At 41.4% G+C, this 16,749-nt stretch overlaps 1 protein-coding gene across 1 annotated transcript; it reads right to left on the bottom strand.

Moving 5' to 3' along the window:
* Window positions 1-800: 800 nt before the first annotated feature.
* On the bottom strand, window positions 801-5,221 carry LOC124777620. The gene is made up of 3 exons (XM_047253090.1): window positions 5,190-5,221; window positions 2,372-2,596; window positions 801-1,705 (listed from the first exon to the last, which is right to left on the bottom strand). Exons 1-3 carry the CDS (start codon window positions 5,215-5,217, stop codon window positions 1,644-1,646), a joined length of 315 nt encoding a protein of 104 aa, XP_047109046.1. The 5' UTR covers window positions 5,218-5,221; the 3' UTR covers window positions 801-1,643.
* Window positions 5,222-16,749: the final 11,528 nt, after the last annotated feature.

The following is a 16,749-nucleotide window of genomic DNA, read 5'->3' as shown; positions in this document are numbered from 1 at the left end:
CATTCTGAAATGTTCCGCACTACTCGCGATGAATTTGGTAAATTCATTTTTTTTATCATTTACATCGCCATATTCAATAAAGTCTCAGCATTTTGTCTACTTTGCATGGATTTCTTGTCTGCTTGATATACAGACTATATCACAACCACCAATAGTCTGCGTTATATTTTTTTCGGTTTTTATCTCCAACAACATTACTGCCCACGTGGTTCAGAACTACCTGAGCATGCGTTTAAGCAGTCTATATCTCCTGATATTCATGGGCTATCAGATGTGTATTTCTATATTCTAAGCCTGTAATTAAGGTCTACTTCATTTTTGTCAGCTTTCAGTTAAGTGTCACTGAAATTACTTACAATTTGTTCATATACAGTTACAGTTGTCATAAAATGCCTTCCAAGAGACAGCCAACTGAAGATTGTGATGCAGCTGTGATTACTTCCGTATTTGTCCAATGGCATTTATTTATATAACAGCTGAAGAGTTCACATAAATCCCTTATAAATACAACAGCATTAAGTTTTCGTTAATTTCATAAACAGTCATTTAAGTATAGTACTTAAATATATGTGAAATGTAAAGAGAGAAATGTAAACTGGACCGCTGTCCCTGCCAAGGATGGGGGATGTGGACAACAGCAGGGGAGGGTCCTGGTGAAGATACAACGACTCTTTGTTAGATTTTTACTAATTCATAGAGCGCAGACATTCTTATATATATATATATATATATATATATATATATATATATATATATATATATATATATATATACCCTCCATTTTCTGGCACGATGCAGCGTCCCCTACAAATATTACGGCATCGCAACTGCAGGTGTATACGTCTTTAGTTTGCGAGGCGACTTCAGATGGCAGGATGTGGCCGCGTTGCTACCACGGGTGGCAACCAGGGGTTCTGTAACGCTGCAGATGGCGTCGTTCCAGTGGCACGGCGATGGCGTTGCCCAGAGTGCAGGTCTGGCCATCGGTGAGGAGCAGGAGCAGTCGGATGGCCGGCCAGAGAAGACACCATTTTTTCTGGCTTTTAACTATTTCATGTGTTATCCAGGAAAGGCAAGGACAAGCCACTGTGTCAGTCATAAGTCTCCGCAGTGTCCATCGGTGTCATCGTTCCAGTTAAAGTGTTAAGGCAGGAACAGGGTATTTGGATGGTCCATGGTTAGCATGAATGGATGTTGTGTATTTTGTATAATTAATATGCAGTTATACTTTGCCACTATTTATGTAAAGCTACAGATTAGGAAATGTGTTCTACAATTGATATATAACAGTTGAGGACATGAAAGAACAGTTTTATTGTGTCAGAATAAAACTATTAAAAGTCCAACAGAAAGATACAACAGGCTAAACCATGTTAAAAAAATAATTCTTCCACTCAGTTTGTAGCCTGGTTGTAAAGCTGATTTATTGCATATCTTGAAGCAATCAGAAAGTATCACAAAACAAGATATGCTGATTCCACCAGTTTTTCTTGCTAGTGAAAGAGGTAAGTTCTACACTCTTGGAATTTACTTCTTTCTGTGAAAATTGTTGATGTCTTCAGTCAACAGCTCAGCCATCTCGTCTTCACTCAATCCTAGATGAGTCAGCTCCTCCAGGATGAGCCGACACACTTGCAATACTCCTAGTTCTTGGGACAGTCGGACAGGACTGGTTTACACAGACTCTTTGGTTTCACCACGTAAACTACAATAAATAGAAGAAATATATTTTAATAGAGTTAGAAACTATGAATAGAAATATATACCATTATACATTTACTACTGATAACACAATGATAAGTCATCAACTATTTACATGGCATGAATTTCATTTTTCGCTCTCTTATGGTGCCATAACAGTGAGATTGTGGAAGACCTCTAGGTACCAAACAGGCAACACAGTACTGTCAAAATAAACCCCACAGCACGAATATCTATTGCCTATTAAAATATCTCTTCGCTAAATGTTGAGACCAAAGCCCATGGAGAACTTCATGTACCTTTATATAATATAATTCGGATAGTAGAACTCAGATTCTACATCGTAGAAAGATAAAAAATGCATCACATTTAAGAGTCTAACAAATAACTGGAAAAAAGGATTAAACATGTGCTGGAAATTTCTCTGAATAGTTTTGGTGAAGAATGTTAATGAGTTGCATTTTCGTAATGTGGCGTATCTTTCATTGTTCACGGAGAGGTAACATTTTACCGTTAAAGTGTAACGTAGGGATAAACATTTTCCCTTGATGGTTTGATTTAACTCATATTCTCACATTCACTTTGGAACCCTTCAAAAATTTTATAGTCAACAGTTTGTGGTTATCTTGTCAACAATGGATACAAAATCGTGCTATGGAAAGTAACTTACCCTTCGGTAGTAAGTTGTAGCAAGAATACAGCTTCAGTGAATTGGCATACAAGTAGAACTTGTTGTCTGCCTGGACACAAATGGTATCGTCGTCTTCTTCCGCGTACGACGCCGCCACCAATGTTCTCACAGACGGGATGGTGGCGGACGGCTGTTCCTCACCCTGGATGGCGGCAGTGGTCGACTCTTCCGGTCGTCCGTATACCGCCGCAACTGCGACCAATGCTATAGAAAACAATGAACATTATTACAGATTGCAGCTTTGTCTACTGGCTGTTGGTGCAACTTTACCATCTAGCGCTCTGATACTATTGTCAGGTAATCTGATTGTCATGTGCTAGCTTGAATATACGGAGATAAAGTGTAACTCAAATGACTAGTGCCACAATTCTGCCACTTGCAAATCTATCTCCTCTGGATGGTAATGGTACTCTGTTGTCTGGTAGACTCTAAGTTGTACATACATCCTAAGTAATTGTTATTAGGAAAGCTGTAGCAGCAGATTACGGCATATTTGTGACACTTGTGTAGAATGCTAAAAGATGTTTTGTACCACAACACGAGACTGTTTTGGTACCTAATTGCTGATATAACTCAACATGTTGCTCTTAACAGAACAAAACGGATACTGGGAAAGATAATGTCAAGGGTACGACGAGGAAGTGTCACATGCCCACTACTGATCACAATACACTCGGTATAAAAGAAGTGCTGCATACTTAGAGAGGTAGTTTGGATCAAGCCATTAGAAATGTCCAGTACAAATGGGCTCAAAACGCTTTCCGTAAGAGCTATGAGCAGTTTGGGAAACTGTAAACCGTACTGATAGTTCTGGGTAGGTGCAGCACATACATTAATTCTAACTGAACCAGTATGTGTTGTGAACAGCTTGTGAAAACCATTTACATTGTGGTTTTTTCTCTACTTTTGCCATAATAATGGTAGCCTCTTATTACAAAGGCCAGTTCCAAACACCATATTGAGCATGACCTTTAGCGACGACTCACAAATGCAGGTCATATGTAATCCCCGAAGTCTCATGTATTTTTCAGCTACTTCCTTTCATGAGTTTATAACCATTTCTCGTAACTACATCTACTTATGAATTTTGTCATTAATTAAATTTCATCGAAATATAATGTATGCTGCATGAATAAATAAGAAATAATTACATAGATCGTTGTAATAAATAAGCTGCCAGAGACAAAAAAATTATGTTCAACTAACGCAAAGAATATATTTCACGGAAAAATAACATCGTTGTCGCGAACGCACGCAGTCCTAGAACAGAGGGCAGAGATGAGTTGCGAAGCGTCTATGGTGCGGTGGAGACATGTGTGACGGTCCGCAAATGCCAAATGGAGATTGTTATCGAAATGGTGTTACAATATGTATGTGGGCAGGCAAAATATAATTAAGTCAGGACGTGTATGGACACACAACATGATCGCAAGAAGATGTTGGAATTAATGAAGACTGCTGTACGCATAAATTTTATTCAAGCTGCTGACTAATCAAGAGGAGCCTACCGCCAATACTGAATTTCGTAATAAGCATTACATCAGAAGCAACGCATCGCAAAGTAAGATATAGCCAGTATTTTTATAGCTCCATAACAGGCATGACAGCGCAATAGTAACTTTTTGGGACATTCTTCAAAGCAAACTTTACAGACCCAGGTCGATCAAACTATCTGACAATAAGATCAAACTGGAAGTGATTCAAATTCAATTCATATTTTATTGACAAAAGTATGCTGGCTAACTGACAGTCAAAGAAAGTTTACGAGTTTATGTTGTGTTCTGTAAATGACTTTATTGCATATGTGTACGTAGCATTAGCATTAGCTAATAACAGTTGGCATAAATGACGGTTTCTATGGCATCATTTTCGGAGTAACCGGTAAAGAACTGTACTCTGTTTTGGCCACGATTTAACATATTTTAAAACAGACAGCATTATCACGAATTACGTAATACAGCATAGCTTCTATGGACCGTTGCTAGTCGTTGCAGAATTATAATTAACATTATTGCATGTTAGATTTCAGTGTTCATGTTACACGTGTCTTCGCATCTAAGCTCACGCGAGTTCACTTCATTTTTTGCCCCATTACCTTTCTTGCCCGGTACTTTCGTGATTAGCTATTTATCAAATTTAACTTTTGCCCCTTTTTGTTGCTGACGACCTTTCTACTCAGCAATCTAAATTCGTGCAGACGACATTGGCATACCCAGTTACGGCTAACTAAAGCAAAACTTTATTTATTCCCATTCTTTTAATTTATATCGTTGTTGCACTCAGTAATCACTCCAGTGTTAACGATCAGGTAGTAACTCACTACGATCTATCACCAAACATTGATATTCGAATTAGGTGCCTTGTATCCATTTACTATGGAACAGTAGGTACACCTGTCACAAAAAATATTTTTCTAGTTCAGGGACAATATGAATAGTACATGCTGCTACAAAACAACAAAATAACGACATCTCATTTGATTACTCATTACTTTATTACATTCTGTGGATGATTCGAGATAGCAAACAACTTATGTAGACATGATGTGTTTCAAATGAGTCAAGATGAACAGGTGCTCATGCCCATTAAGGTGTGCATTTCATAGTCCATGTGCAAAGGAATTTTTTCTTGTTTCCTTCCATACAAGCATCTCTCAAAATTGTGGCAGTGACCAATTCTTCTCCGAGTGTGTAAATAGATTTTCAAGCGAATTGCTGTCTTAGAAATCATGTAAAAAGAAGGTAGAAAAAAAAATGTGTATCGTGAAAGAAAATTTATGTATTCTGCCAATACTTACCAGCAACAAAGAACAGAGCAGCCTTCATTGCACTCGATAAGAAATACCACTGCTGCCGGTCTTAGATTTTCGTTTATATATGTTTAAACACCCAATGGCATCATCGAATGTTATCGTACCGTTCCTTTCTGATTTTCCGTTCCGGGAACTGTGGTGCAGCAACAAGCAGCAGATTGACTTTCCTTGTTTTTGGCAAGCTGCATTATCGTTCGCTCTGCCTTATTTATTACCAACGCTATTTCAACAACCGGGATAAAAAAGACGGGTTATCATACTGCACCGTTCACTTCCTTCTCATTCGACGTAGCCGCGCGGGGTAGCCGCGCTGTCTGAGTCTCCTTGTCACGGTACCTGCGGATCCCCCCCGTCGGAGGTACGAGTTCTCCCTCGGGCATGGGTGTATGTGTTGTCCATAGCGTAAGTTAGTTTAAGTACCGTGTAGGCTTAGGGACAGATGACCTCAGTAGTTTGGTCCCATAAGACGTTACCACAAATTTCCTAGTTTCATTCGATGTCATTGGAAGAAGACGGGTATCTGTCACTTCTCTCTCAATTCGGTGTCATTGTAGTAAAACCGAGAAAACAAAAAGACGTGTTTCCACGTAAGTTAAGTGCCACAGAGCATCAACACAGCTGAGTTGATATGTCACACACGTCTTGTGGGCAGTCCCCGTTAAATGTGGATTGAGAAGAGAAAGCTCTAGTAAAAAAGTTAATTCCTAAATCAGCTCATAACGCTTTTTTTAAAATTAATACAAGACAGTTAACACACAGGCTCTAAATGAAGATTCTTTTTCTATCAACGAAGCCTCTGATAATGCAGTAAGGCTCAAATCCTGAAGAAATGAAATGTATAGATGCCACCGATCGTTCATGCTATGTACTTTGCGATCCAAACAGCTTTCCATTTTGAAGATGAGAGCCCTGTGCCTAGAGGATAGTACACCTACGAAATAAGTGCGGTGCGGTTATAAATATATGTACTGAAGCGCCAAAGAAACTGACGTAGGCATGCGTGTTAAAACACAGAGATATCTTAGGAGGGAGAATGCTGCGTTGCGGACAGCAACGCCTGTATAAGACAACATGTGTCTAATGCAGTTGTTAGATCGGTTACTACTGTTGAAATGGCAGGTTATCAAGATTTAAATGAATTTTAAAGCGGTGTTATATAGCCGGCGCTTATGCGGTGGGCCACTGCATCTCCGAGGTAGCGATGAAGTGAGGATTATCAAGTGCGACCATTTCACGATCGTACAGTGAATTTCAGGAATCCGATAAAACATCAAATCACCAACATCGCGACGGCTGGGGAACTGGGACAACAATGACTGAAGAGAATGTTTCAGCGTGACAGAACTGCAACACCTCCGCAAATTGATGCAGATTTCAGTGTAGGGCCATGAACAAGAGTCAGTGTGAGAGTGATTCAACGAAACTTCATCGACTTGGGCTTTCGGAGCCAAAGATCCATTCGCGTACACTTATGACTAAGCGGCTCAAAGCTTTGCGCTTCGCCTGGGACCGTCACCACCGACAGTGGAAGGCTTATGAGTGGAAATATGTTGCCTGGTCGGACGAGTCTCGTTTTACATTGCATGGAGTGGATGGACGTGTACGGGTACGGAGAAAATCTCATGAATCAATGGAACCAGTATGACAGCAGCGGACGTTCAAATTGATGGAGGCTCTGTAATGGTGTGGGACGTGGGTAGTTGGAGTGATATGGGAGGCGTGATACGTCTAGAAACGACTCTGACGGGTACCACGTACGTAAGCATCCTGTCAGATCACCTGCATCCATTCATGTCCATTGTGCATTCCGATGGACTTCGGCAATTCTTTGGCTCTCCACTGTAATATATATATGACTAGATGAAATCTGTGAGCGCTCTGTCAGAGGGGCATGTTAGATTCTTTTACACACTCATTTTGCCTGTAACGGGTATGAAACAGACGCTTTCTGGTGACACTAAGGGTCGCTTGAAAGTAGAGACGAGTACTACTTTTTTCGGCTGATTCCAAGTAAACAATAAAAAACGTAATTGCAAATATCAGCATAAAAGTCGGAGCAAATGCTCCTCACGACTCTTCGGAGATCAGTTGTATACACATTTTAAGTGGTGAATCGATAGAGCGTTCCCATATTTAATCAAGTGCGACATTCGTTTTAACGAAATGTGTTAACAGGTCAGTGAAACCCGAGCTCCGAGCTAAACGCCCTCTCACCCCAAACCACTGACATTTCGATTTCAGTGGTATGAATCGAGAGCTAATAGGAGGTCAGGAAGTATGTCTATTATGTTTTCTGATGAAAGTTGGTTGTGCATCACTGACAATGATGGCCGCTGAGGGCCTGCAACCAATTTGTGTGAATGCTATACACCCTGGACCTATACCGGGAGTCATGGTCATGGGTGCGATTTCGTATGTTGGCAGGAGCACTCTCGCGGTTATCCCAAGCAGCCTGAATCAAAATTTGTATGCCGATCTGTTGATTCGCCCTGTTGTCTTGCTATTACTGAATAGCATCCCATGGGTGATTTCCAACAGAATAACGCTAGCCTACACAGCACTATTGCAATATAACATGCTCTACAGAGTGTCGACATGTTGCCTTGGCCTGGTCCACCACCAGATCCGTCTCCAGTCGAGCACCATGAGACGACAACTCCGGATTCATTCACAGCCAGTATTAACCGTCCCTGTACAAACGAACCAAGAGCATAATGCATACACGCTTGCGTATTCACATTCAACATTCTGGCTGTTCCACCGGTTTCTAACGTATCAGCAATGGCTTGTTTCGCGCTTACGTTGACCTGCGATCGTACGAAGACAGACACTTGCGTACGTTGTCTAGTCAAATGTATTCCAGAATTTTCAATCCTCTACGTCAATAATTTCTGGTGTATCGACTTTTTTCCCCAGTGTATATTAGATGCTACTCCAATAGTAGATCAGTACTTTGTATATAGTTTGGATAAGCATGGATTTTGTTGATTGCTTACTTAGAGGTCTTTCCCATTTCATTCATCTATGGAGTGTAGGTGGATTATTGGTCGTATGTATCTCAGCCAGCAGGCATGACCTTCATTTTATGCTCAAAGTATCTACGCCGATATATAAAGGGATGACAGACATTCACAGATTATATTGTATCCGTGCATAGGAATGACTAGGTTTCCACGGAAGATCTGGCGTCATTGACAGAACATTTGCCAGTGGAGACTCGTGGACGAGGTTTTTGGAATTCACTGACTATTTACACCACCTTTCATTTATGTAGTCTATGGATTAGACGTCGTCTGGTAGGACGACCTGATATGAATTCTGCTGGCTTGTGCGGTATTTTAGTACACATTGTATAAGATTTCTGTGAGCAATCAAAAGCATACACAACAATGGACCAATAATTAAAACTCCAGAAATGAGCCAACGAGACAGACCCGCTTCAAATTCGTACAGGTTCTACTATTGACATATTTATAGCACATCAGAGACTCATATTATAGCCCATTAAGTGTGTAGTCTAGAACTGCGTTTTGTGAACTGCATTCCCAAGAGGGCTCACAACCCTTTTGTGAAAAAATGGTATGCAAACATCGCGACCTGAGCCCTTGCAATACTACCGTTACCTCTGGCAAGCTTCCGTTTGCTCGACAGCCGAGTGTTGTTGTATGGTTGTTACTTTGATTTGCTATGACAGGTGTACAGATATTCAATAATAGCGGGTTAAAAGCTGTGAGCTGTCTGGGGAAGTTAATCTTGCATTACTAAGCAACTGTTTCACCAGATATCTAGTCTAGGTTTACCAAATTCCCAAACAGACTAACATTAATTATAATCTTTTAATAGTCATACAACAACCGGTAATATATATATATATATATATATATATATATATATATATATATATATATATATAACACTCCTGGAAATGGAAAAAAGAACACATTGACACCGGTGTGTCAGACCCACCATACTTGCTCCGGACACTGCGAGAGGGCTGTACAAGCAATGATCACACGCACGGCACAGCGGACACACCAGGAACCGCGGTGTTGGCCGTCGAATGGCCCTAGTTGCGCAGCATTTGTGCACCGCCGCCGTCAGCGTCAGCCAGTTTGCCGTGGCATACGGAGCTCCATCGCAGTCTTTAACACTGGTAGCATGCCGCGACAGCGTGGACGTGAACCGTATGTGCAGTTGACGGACTTTGAGCGAGGGCGTATAGTGGGCATGCGGGAGGCCGGGTGGACGTACCGCCGAATTGCTCAACACGTGGGGCGTGAGGTCTCCACAGTACATCGATGTTGTTGCCAGTGGTCGGCGGAAGGTGCACGTACCCGTCGACCTGGGACCGGACCGCAGCGACGCACGGATGCACGCCAAGACCGTAGGATCCTACGCAGTGCCGTAGGGGACCGCACCGCCACTTCCCAGCAAATTAGGGACACTGTTGCTCCTGGGGTATCGGCGAGGACCTTTCGCAACCGTCTCCATGAAGCTGGGCTACGGTCCCGCACACCGTTAGGCCGTCTTCCGCTCACGCCCCAACATCGTGCAGCCCGCCTCCAGTGGTGTCGCGACAGGCGTGAATGGAGGGACGAATGGAGACGTGTCGTCTTCAGCGATGAGAGTCGCTTCTGCCTTGGTGCCAATGATGGTCGTATGCGTGTTTGGCGCCGTGCAGGTGAGCGCCACAATCAGGACTGCATACGACCGAGGCACACAGGGCCAACACCCGGCATCATGGTGTGGGGAGCGATCTCCTACACTGGCCGTACACCACTGGTGATCGTCGAGGGGACACTGAATAGTGCACGGTACATCCAAACCGTCATCGAACCCATCGTTCTACCATTCCTAGACCGGCAAGGGAACTTGCTGTTCCAACAGGACAATGCACGTCCGCATGTATCCCGTACCACCCAACGTGCTCTAGAAGGTGTAAGTCAACTACCCTGGCCAGCAAGATCTCCGGATCTGTCCCCCATTGAGCATGTTTGGGACTGGATGAAGCGTCGTCTCACGCGGTCTGCACGTCCAGCACGAACGCTGGTCCAACTGAGGCGCCAGGTGGAAATGGCATGGCAAGCCGTTCCACAGGACTACATCCAGCATCTCTACGATCGTCTCCATGGGAGAATAGCAGCCTGCATTGCTGCGAAAGGTGGATATACACTGTACTAGTGCCGACATTGTGCATGCTCTGTTGCCTGTGTCTATGTGCCTGTGGTTCTGTCAGTGTGATCATGTGATGTATCTGACCCCAGGAATGTGTCAATAAAGTTTCCCCTTCCTGGGACAATGAATTCACGGTGTTCTTATTTCAATTTCCAGGAGTGTATATTCATGATGTTGTAAGGATTGACATTTGAGAATTGAAGCGCAGTACACACACCACACATACGAGCTTCTGTCGCTGCACAATCAGCATACTTGCTAGATCGCTATTCAGCTATCCAGAGGTCACTGTGAGCACAGCCGAGAGGATTTGACACCAAAATTGCACCCAACAGCCGACTAGCTGGATTCTCTCCTTGTACCCGTCTGTTGCACGACATTAAGCACAACTTCCGATCGCATAATACGTGAAGACGACTTTGGTCCTTTGGCCATGGCACACTGCATGACAAGCAGGTGTGTCATACAGTTACACCCTGGGACAGACCCTCCAGGAGATGCTCTTTTCAAGGAACACTATGGAGAACTGATATTTGAAGATGACTACTAAATGATTCTACTTGTACCAACACATATTTCACGTAACGACCACAAAGACAAGCTACAAGATACTAACGCTCCCATAGAGGTTTATAGCAGTCTTTTTCTCTCTCGCTGTTTTTGCAAGTGGAATCGGAAAGGAAATGCCTAGTAGTGATACAAGCACATCATCTGCCAAGGCTTGCGAAGTATACCGATATAGATGTAAATTTCGCCTACTTATTAAGATGTCGGTCCCACCATTTATAGACAGACAAACCTCATGTTGCCCGTTATTTGTCAAGGAAGCAAAAGAACTTCTCCTGCTGATTGTCTCTCTATAAAAACCTTTGGGTTATAATATTCATAACAATACAGAAACATAGCACCTAAATTTCTTTGCTATCTAATGATTGTCTATACATATTCCCTGCACTTGTCCTACACTGCTTTTTCACAGTTCTACGATTACTGTGCTAGAGATACGAAAGTATAAGGGTGTCAGAATCATTTATGACTGCGTAGTGTTCCGTGAGAGAAATATCACTTTTCTTCAATTTGTGCATAACTCCATAATACGAATCTATCAGTAACACAGAGCTTCCATTAAACTGTTGCACGAAAACTACAGTATCACACATCATACACTGATCAGCCAGAACATTATGACCACCTAGTTAATAGCCAACTTTATCATGGATAACAATTGTTACGTTTCATGGCATGCAAGCAGTAAGGCGTTTGTAGGTAAATGGATAGGGTTGGCACAACTTCTGCCCATACAAGTCACCTAATTCCTGCAAATTCGGGTGATGGGGGCAATGAGCTCTGACGTCTTGTTCAGTCACGTCCCAGACTTGTAAGATTGGTTTCAGACCTGGCACGTCGGTGGGCCGGCACTTCAACTTGATCTCGCCACAGCGTTCCTGAAACCACTCCATCACACTCCTAGCCTTGTGACATGGCGTTTTATCTTGTTGGAGTGTGCCAATGCAGTTGTAAAACATGATCGTCATGAAGGACTGTACATGGTCAGCAACCAGCGTGGTTACTCCTAGGCCATCATGGTGCCTTGCACGAGCTCCACTGAACCCATGGATGCCCACGTGAATGTTTCCCAGCATAATGGAGCCGACACGGCTGGGCTCCAGCCCTCAGTACAAATGTCAACGAGCTGGTACTCTCGAAGACGACTGATTCGTGTACTTCCATCAACATGATGAAGGTTATCGGGATTCATCAGACCAAGCAACCCTCTGCCACTGCACCAGCGTCAAGTGCCGATGGTCACATGCCCATTTCAGTCGTAGACGCTGATGTAGTGGTGTTAACTCTGGAACATGCATGAGTTGTTGGCTGCAGAGGTCCACAGTTAGGAGCTTGTCTACAAGATCGCCAATCTAGGAGATCTCGTGTTCCTTTAACTTTAGCATGCTTTTTTCGTTGTTTCTGCAACACGGTTCTAATTCGTTTTATGTACCAAGCGTTATCAGCACCGTCCTTTGTTAAATTATTTGGCACGAATTTTTAAATTTCTCTCGAACTATTTCTTTGAATTCAAGACACATCTGGTCTACACTTACAATGTTAATTTGGAACAAGTGAAGATCGACTCTGAGGAAGGCATTGAAAAAAGGTGACATATTTGTCACGAGACACTATGCTGTCAATGAAAACTCTGTCACCATTACACTGTCATATTTCTGGCGTAGTAACCATAGAAACATAATAAAGGAGATTAGGCCACGTACAGGGTGACATTTGTAGGCACTCATTCGATATCGATGAATTGTAGGTGCTATGTGTCTGAATTCCTTTGTGCAGTCGACATATAATTTACATGGCTGTGACTATCATCCTATAAGACAGTGCAGTAGTTTTCTAGTTGTGGTAGCTTTCTACATAGTCAGTGATGGGCAGAGGACTAGACAGTCTGCTGAAATGGTTCAAACGGCTCTGAGCAATATGGGACTTAACTTCTGAGGTCTTCAGTCTCCTAGAACTTGGAATAACTCTTACTCGTTTACTCGTTGAAATCAGGTGGATTCAAACGTTATATATCAAAGACAAAAAGAAACTTGAGAATATAGTATGTATGTTATACTCTGACGAAAGGAGAAAATTGAGCTCTATACCGCTTTATTCGAGGTTTGTGAGTAAACTAATTACAGCCTCTGACATACCTCTCATGAACTGACTGCAGCGAGAAAACTGGAGGTTCACATGACGTTTTCATTGAGAGACGATCTGCAGCAGATGTTCTGTCTTTTGTATTCTTGATAAATAGGAGACAATATATTTCCATTGGTTTCTATTGATCTGACGAAGACTTAGGCAATACTTCCTTAATAGGTTTTACAAACACAGCAGGATGATTTTTTCATGGGTTGTGATAACCTCGAACTGTCGCTGCTTCAATAGACATTCATCTAACAAAACGGCAACTCCCGCCCTGTATGGAACACAGTTATGTGACACATTTATTTCACCACTTTGCATTCTTTCAGACAGCGCCAGACTAATATAGTCACCACGCCCTACTAACTGATGGCGGCATGTCATGAACCATTTCTTTGACAGCAGACAATACTAGCTTATATCACTAATTTGAGAAGTGGTATTGAAAAGCCTTTCAGGCAACTCTTTACTTAAATTAGCTTTGATTTCATTTAACTTTGACCTGAGTGGTTCATCTGAAGTTCCTCTCTCAGATAACAGATCAGAAGAGGACCTTTGCCCAACAAGCTGTAAGTCTTAATATAGTTTTTCATTCATCTGAGTGCCTATATGCAAAATCAACTTTTAAAAGTACTGTGAATAATTTTTCCCTCTGCATGTGAAACTGTTTCTTTAACTTATAACTTTCCCTCTACTGTTCTAACTGTTTCTTTAACATAACGTCTTTTCCAGAAGTGAACTTATCGGATTTTCCATTTACCTCCTGAACATATCCTTTTATATAACTTATTCCACCTATTAATTTTCGTATGGCCTTGGTATTGCCATGGTATTCAAAAATCGTTTTCACCATTGCCTTTAAACTTCGACATATTGCCGTAAATGGGTACTGAGTATGGCTAGCCAATTTGTTCACTCTCAGCCTTTGACTCCAATTCACGCCCCTGACGAGACAATATTTTTGCCGGTCGCATCAACGAATTCTCTACCTTCAGGGTACAATTCTACGTGATTATGTTTTTCAGATTAAATTTTTATTTTTTTTCTATTTTTGCCATAATACGGAGATGGCTATAATTACATGGGCAAATTACATATATTAGTGTAATAACAGCACACAAGCAATTTTAATTAAAAATGGGCACCTTTCACTAAGAATTTCAAACAATGTAACAGCACTGTACCATGTTGCATATTCGCTACACATAGTCAGCTAACTTGCACAACATAACTATGTAACAGTGGCAATTAATTCACAAATAACTCAAATAATGCAAGTTTGATTGAATATGGGCTGTCAATGATTAATTATATAATTAATTATATGCATAAATTAAGTAAATAAGTAATGTTGTCCTTACCTCGAACGTTTTGACGTAAAGAAAAGCACATAATTTCAAAAAATTATAACATCTTTTTCTTCGACTTCAGTCCGTTTCCGCCAATATTTTAGAGTTTTCGTTCAGTACAAGAAACAGAGAAAAACAAGTTTTAATAACGTAATGGCAATAAAAATTCGTATACATAATATTTATAAACTGTGCTGTAAGACGGCCGACAGTGTAATATATCACCTCTCTTCCCCCCCCCCCCTTGGGTTTTGTTATTTTAGGATTGTTCATTAGACCTAATGTTATTAAGAAAAGCATACATCACACTGCGAAGAAGAAAAGAGAACACGTAATTATAAAATTTAGGAAGATGACGTTGATTCTTTCACTTTTTTCTTACTGTCTAATAGATCCTCCAAGATATTGCGAGTTTGATTTCATTTTCATGAACAATTAGCAGCAGACCAAGAAGTAGTCGTTGGAATGAAAAGAGTTTGATGACAACGTATCGTCTTGGTGTTAACTGACAAAGTAAACTGATAGTGTTTGTAATAATAACGAAACTTCGTTTATAAACATAGATTGCAGTTTCAACTTACTATGTTGAGTTCAGAATACGATAGAGCGCTTACTGGGTCCGACCGTCATGTTACTAAACAGGCTGCTTCAATCTGAACAGAATGCAGGACTATGCACTATACTGCAAAGTAAATAGGAAATAAATCAAGTTGAATTACTGTGTCACAGTATAACTCAAGTTACAGGAATGACACAACCCTCTGGCAGCAAGGAAGAAAGAAACCACTATAATCTATTACTCTAGAAAAACCAAATATCAGAATGTTTTTCTCAGGCAAAGTGTCTACAAAGATGACGTTTATCATCACCGATTTCACTGTTAGGTTAAATAATTTGCTGCAGATGCTAACAGAAAAAAAAATCAAGGGACAAACCCTCACAAGATCTTACTACCGAAATTAACTGACGACATTGCAGGACATTCTCAAGACAAAACTTCGCGGGGTGGATTTACATAGGAATCCTCTTTTAGTTAATACAACTTCGCTCTCCTCTGGTAAAATCCTGATATGGTAAGAAGTGTCATGTTTCTCTTCGTTCGGATGAAGAATCCGTTTTGCTGCAGGCATTTCCAGAGACACGAGAGGATTTTCGAGGTGCTACCGTTTCATGAACAGCCAAAATGCAGACTTCTACAACCATACATCCTAGGGCACACTGTGTCGCAGATGTAGAAGACGAACACAGTTCGAAATCGCAGCATGACTTGTGCTCTTCTTGTAGCGAAAGATTGTCGCGCTGTCTTGGGAGCCTTGTCACGGTCCATGCGACTCCACCCGTCAGAGGTTCGAGTCCTCCATCAGGCATGGGTGTGTGTGTTGCCCATAGCGTAAGTTAGTTTAAGTTAGTAGTGTGTGGGCTTAGGGACCGATGACCTCAGCAGTTTGGTCCCATAAGACCTTACTACAAATTGCCAGTTTTCGACTTTGTAACTGATAACTGTACTATCGTAGTTGCTGTATCCTGCGTGGAAACCAATAAATATCAGGAAAGTTCAATTGCTGTAATATAGGCTATATGCTATTTGTAAGAGTATATGTGGATGCTTTGTTACAGTAAGAAAATATTCCTGTCTTTGTGCCAATACAAACAGAAAGAAGTATGCTAGCAAATGAATGGACAACAGAAGTCGCGTTATATAGTAAGAAATGATATCAAGTGTCAGTTTACATTTCACACATTTTAGATACAGTGCATATTCATTCCAAAGACGTATTACAAATTCTGTTAGCATCCTGTCACAAATCCCACTATAATATTCGATGTTGCACACAACGACACATGTATTTTCACCGTTCCCAACTGGTCGACTGCGTGTCTGAGTGAGACAGTGTTGTCTCCTGGATAGTTAGCCTTGCGGGTCTGTTTCGTAGAGTAGGTCAGTGACTTTGTGTTGTGTTAAGATGCCAAATGGTTGTACAAACATCAAGTACAATTGATATCAGGGTCTCCTCAACATTCGGAAACGGTGTAAGGATCACGAGAGTCTATTTTAATGTTTTGAGCTACAAGGCTTTGTAGTCGTGAATTTCAAAACAGTTTGAGAACTTTACGACGAATTTTTCTTCCTGAAATGTTACGCTCGTGGCTTTGTGAATTCAGTGGTCTACAGTGCACGGTACAGAATCACTCTTTTACCCATTGGAATATTTGTGCGTTTGTGTACATCACATGCCCATTCAATGAGCACAATTACGTTTTCGGTGCGACTGTAAGGTTATATAATAAAATATTTTCAAATCATTGGAATTTCCTTGCTTTTA

This window comes from Schistocerca piceifrons, chromosome 2 (genome assembly GCF_021461385.2).
Source record: "Schistocerca piceifrons isolate TAMUIC-IGC-003096 chromosome 2, iqSchPice1.1, whole genome shotgun sequence".
NCBI classification, from domain to species: Eukaryota; Metazoa; Arthropoda; class Insecta; order Orthoptera; family Acrididae; genus Schistocerca; species Schistocerca piceifrons.
The sequence above is the reverse complement of the archived record's forward strand: the minus strand, read 5'-3'. Positions and strand labels throughout refer to the sequence as shown.

Coding starts and splice junctions, on each gene's coding strand:
- LOC124777620 (XM_047253090.1), bottom strand. CDS start 5,217: ATGAAGGCTGCTCTGTTCTTTGTTGCTG. Junction 2,597..5,189: donor TGCTCTGTTCTTTGTTGCTG/GTAAGTATTGGC, acceptor TGTTTTCTATAG/CATTGGTCGCAGTTGCGGCG. Junction 1,706..2,371: donor CTACAACTTACTACCGAAGG/GTAAGTTACTTT, acceptor TATTTATTGTAG/TTTACGTGGTGAAACCAAAG.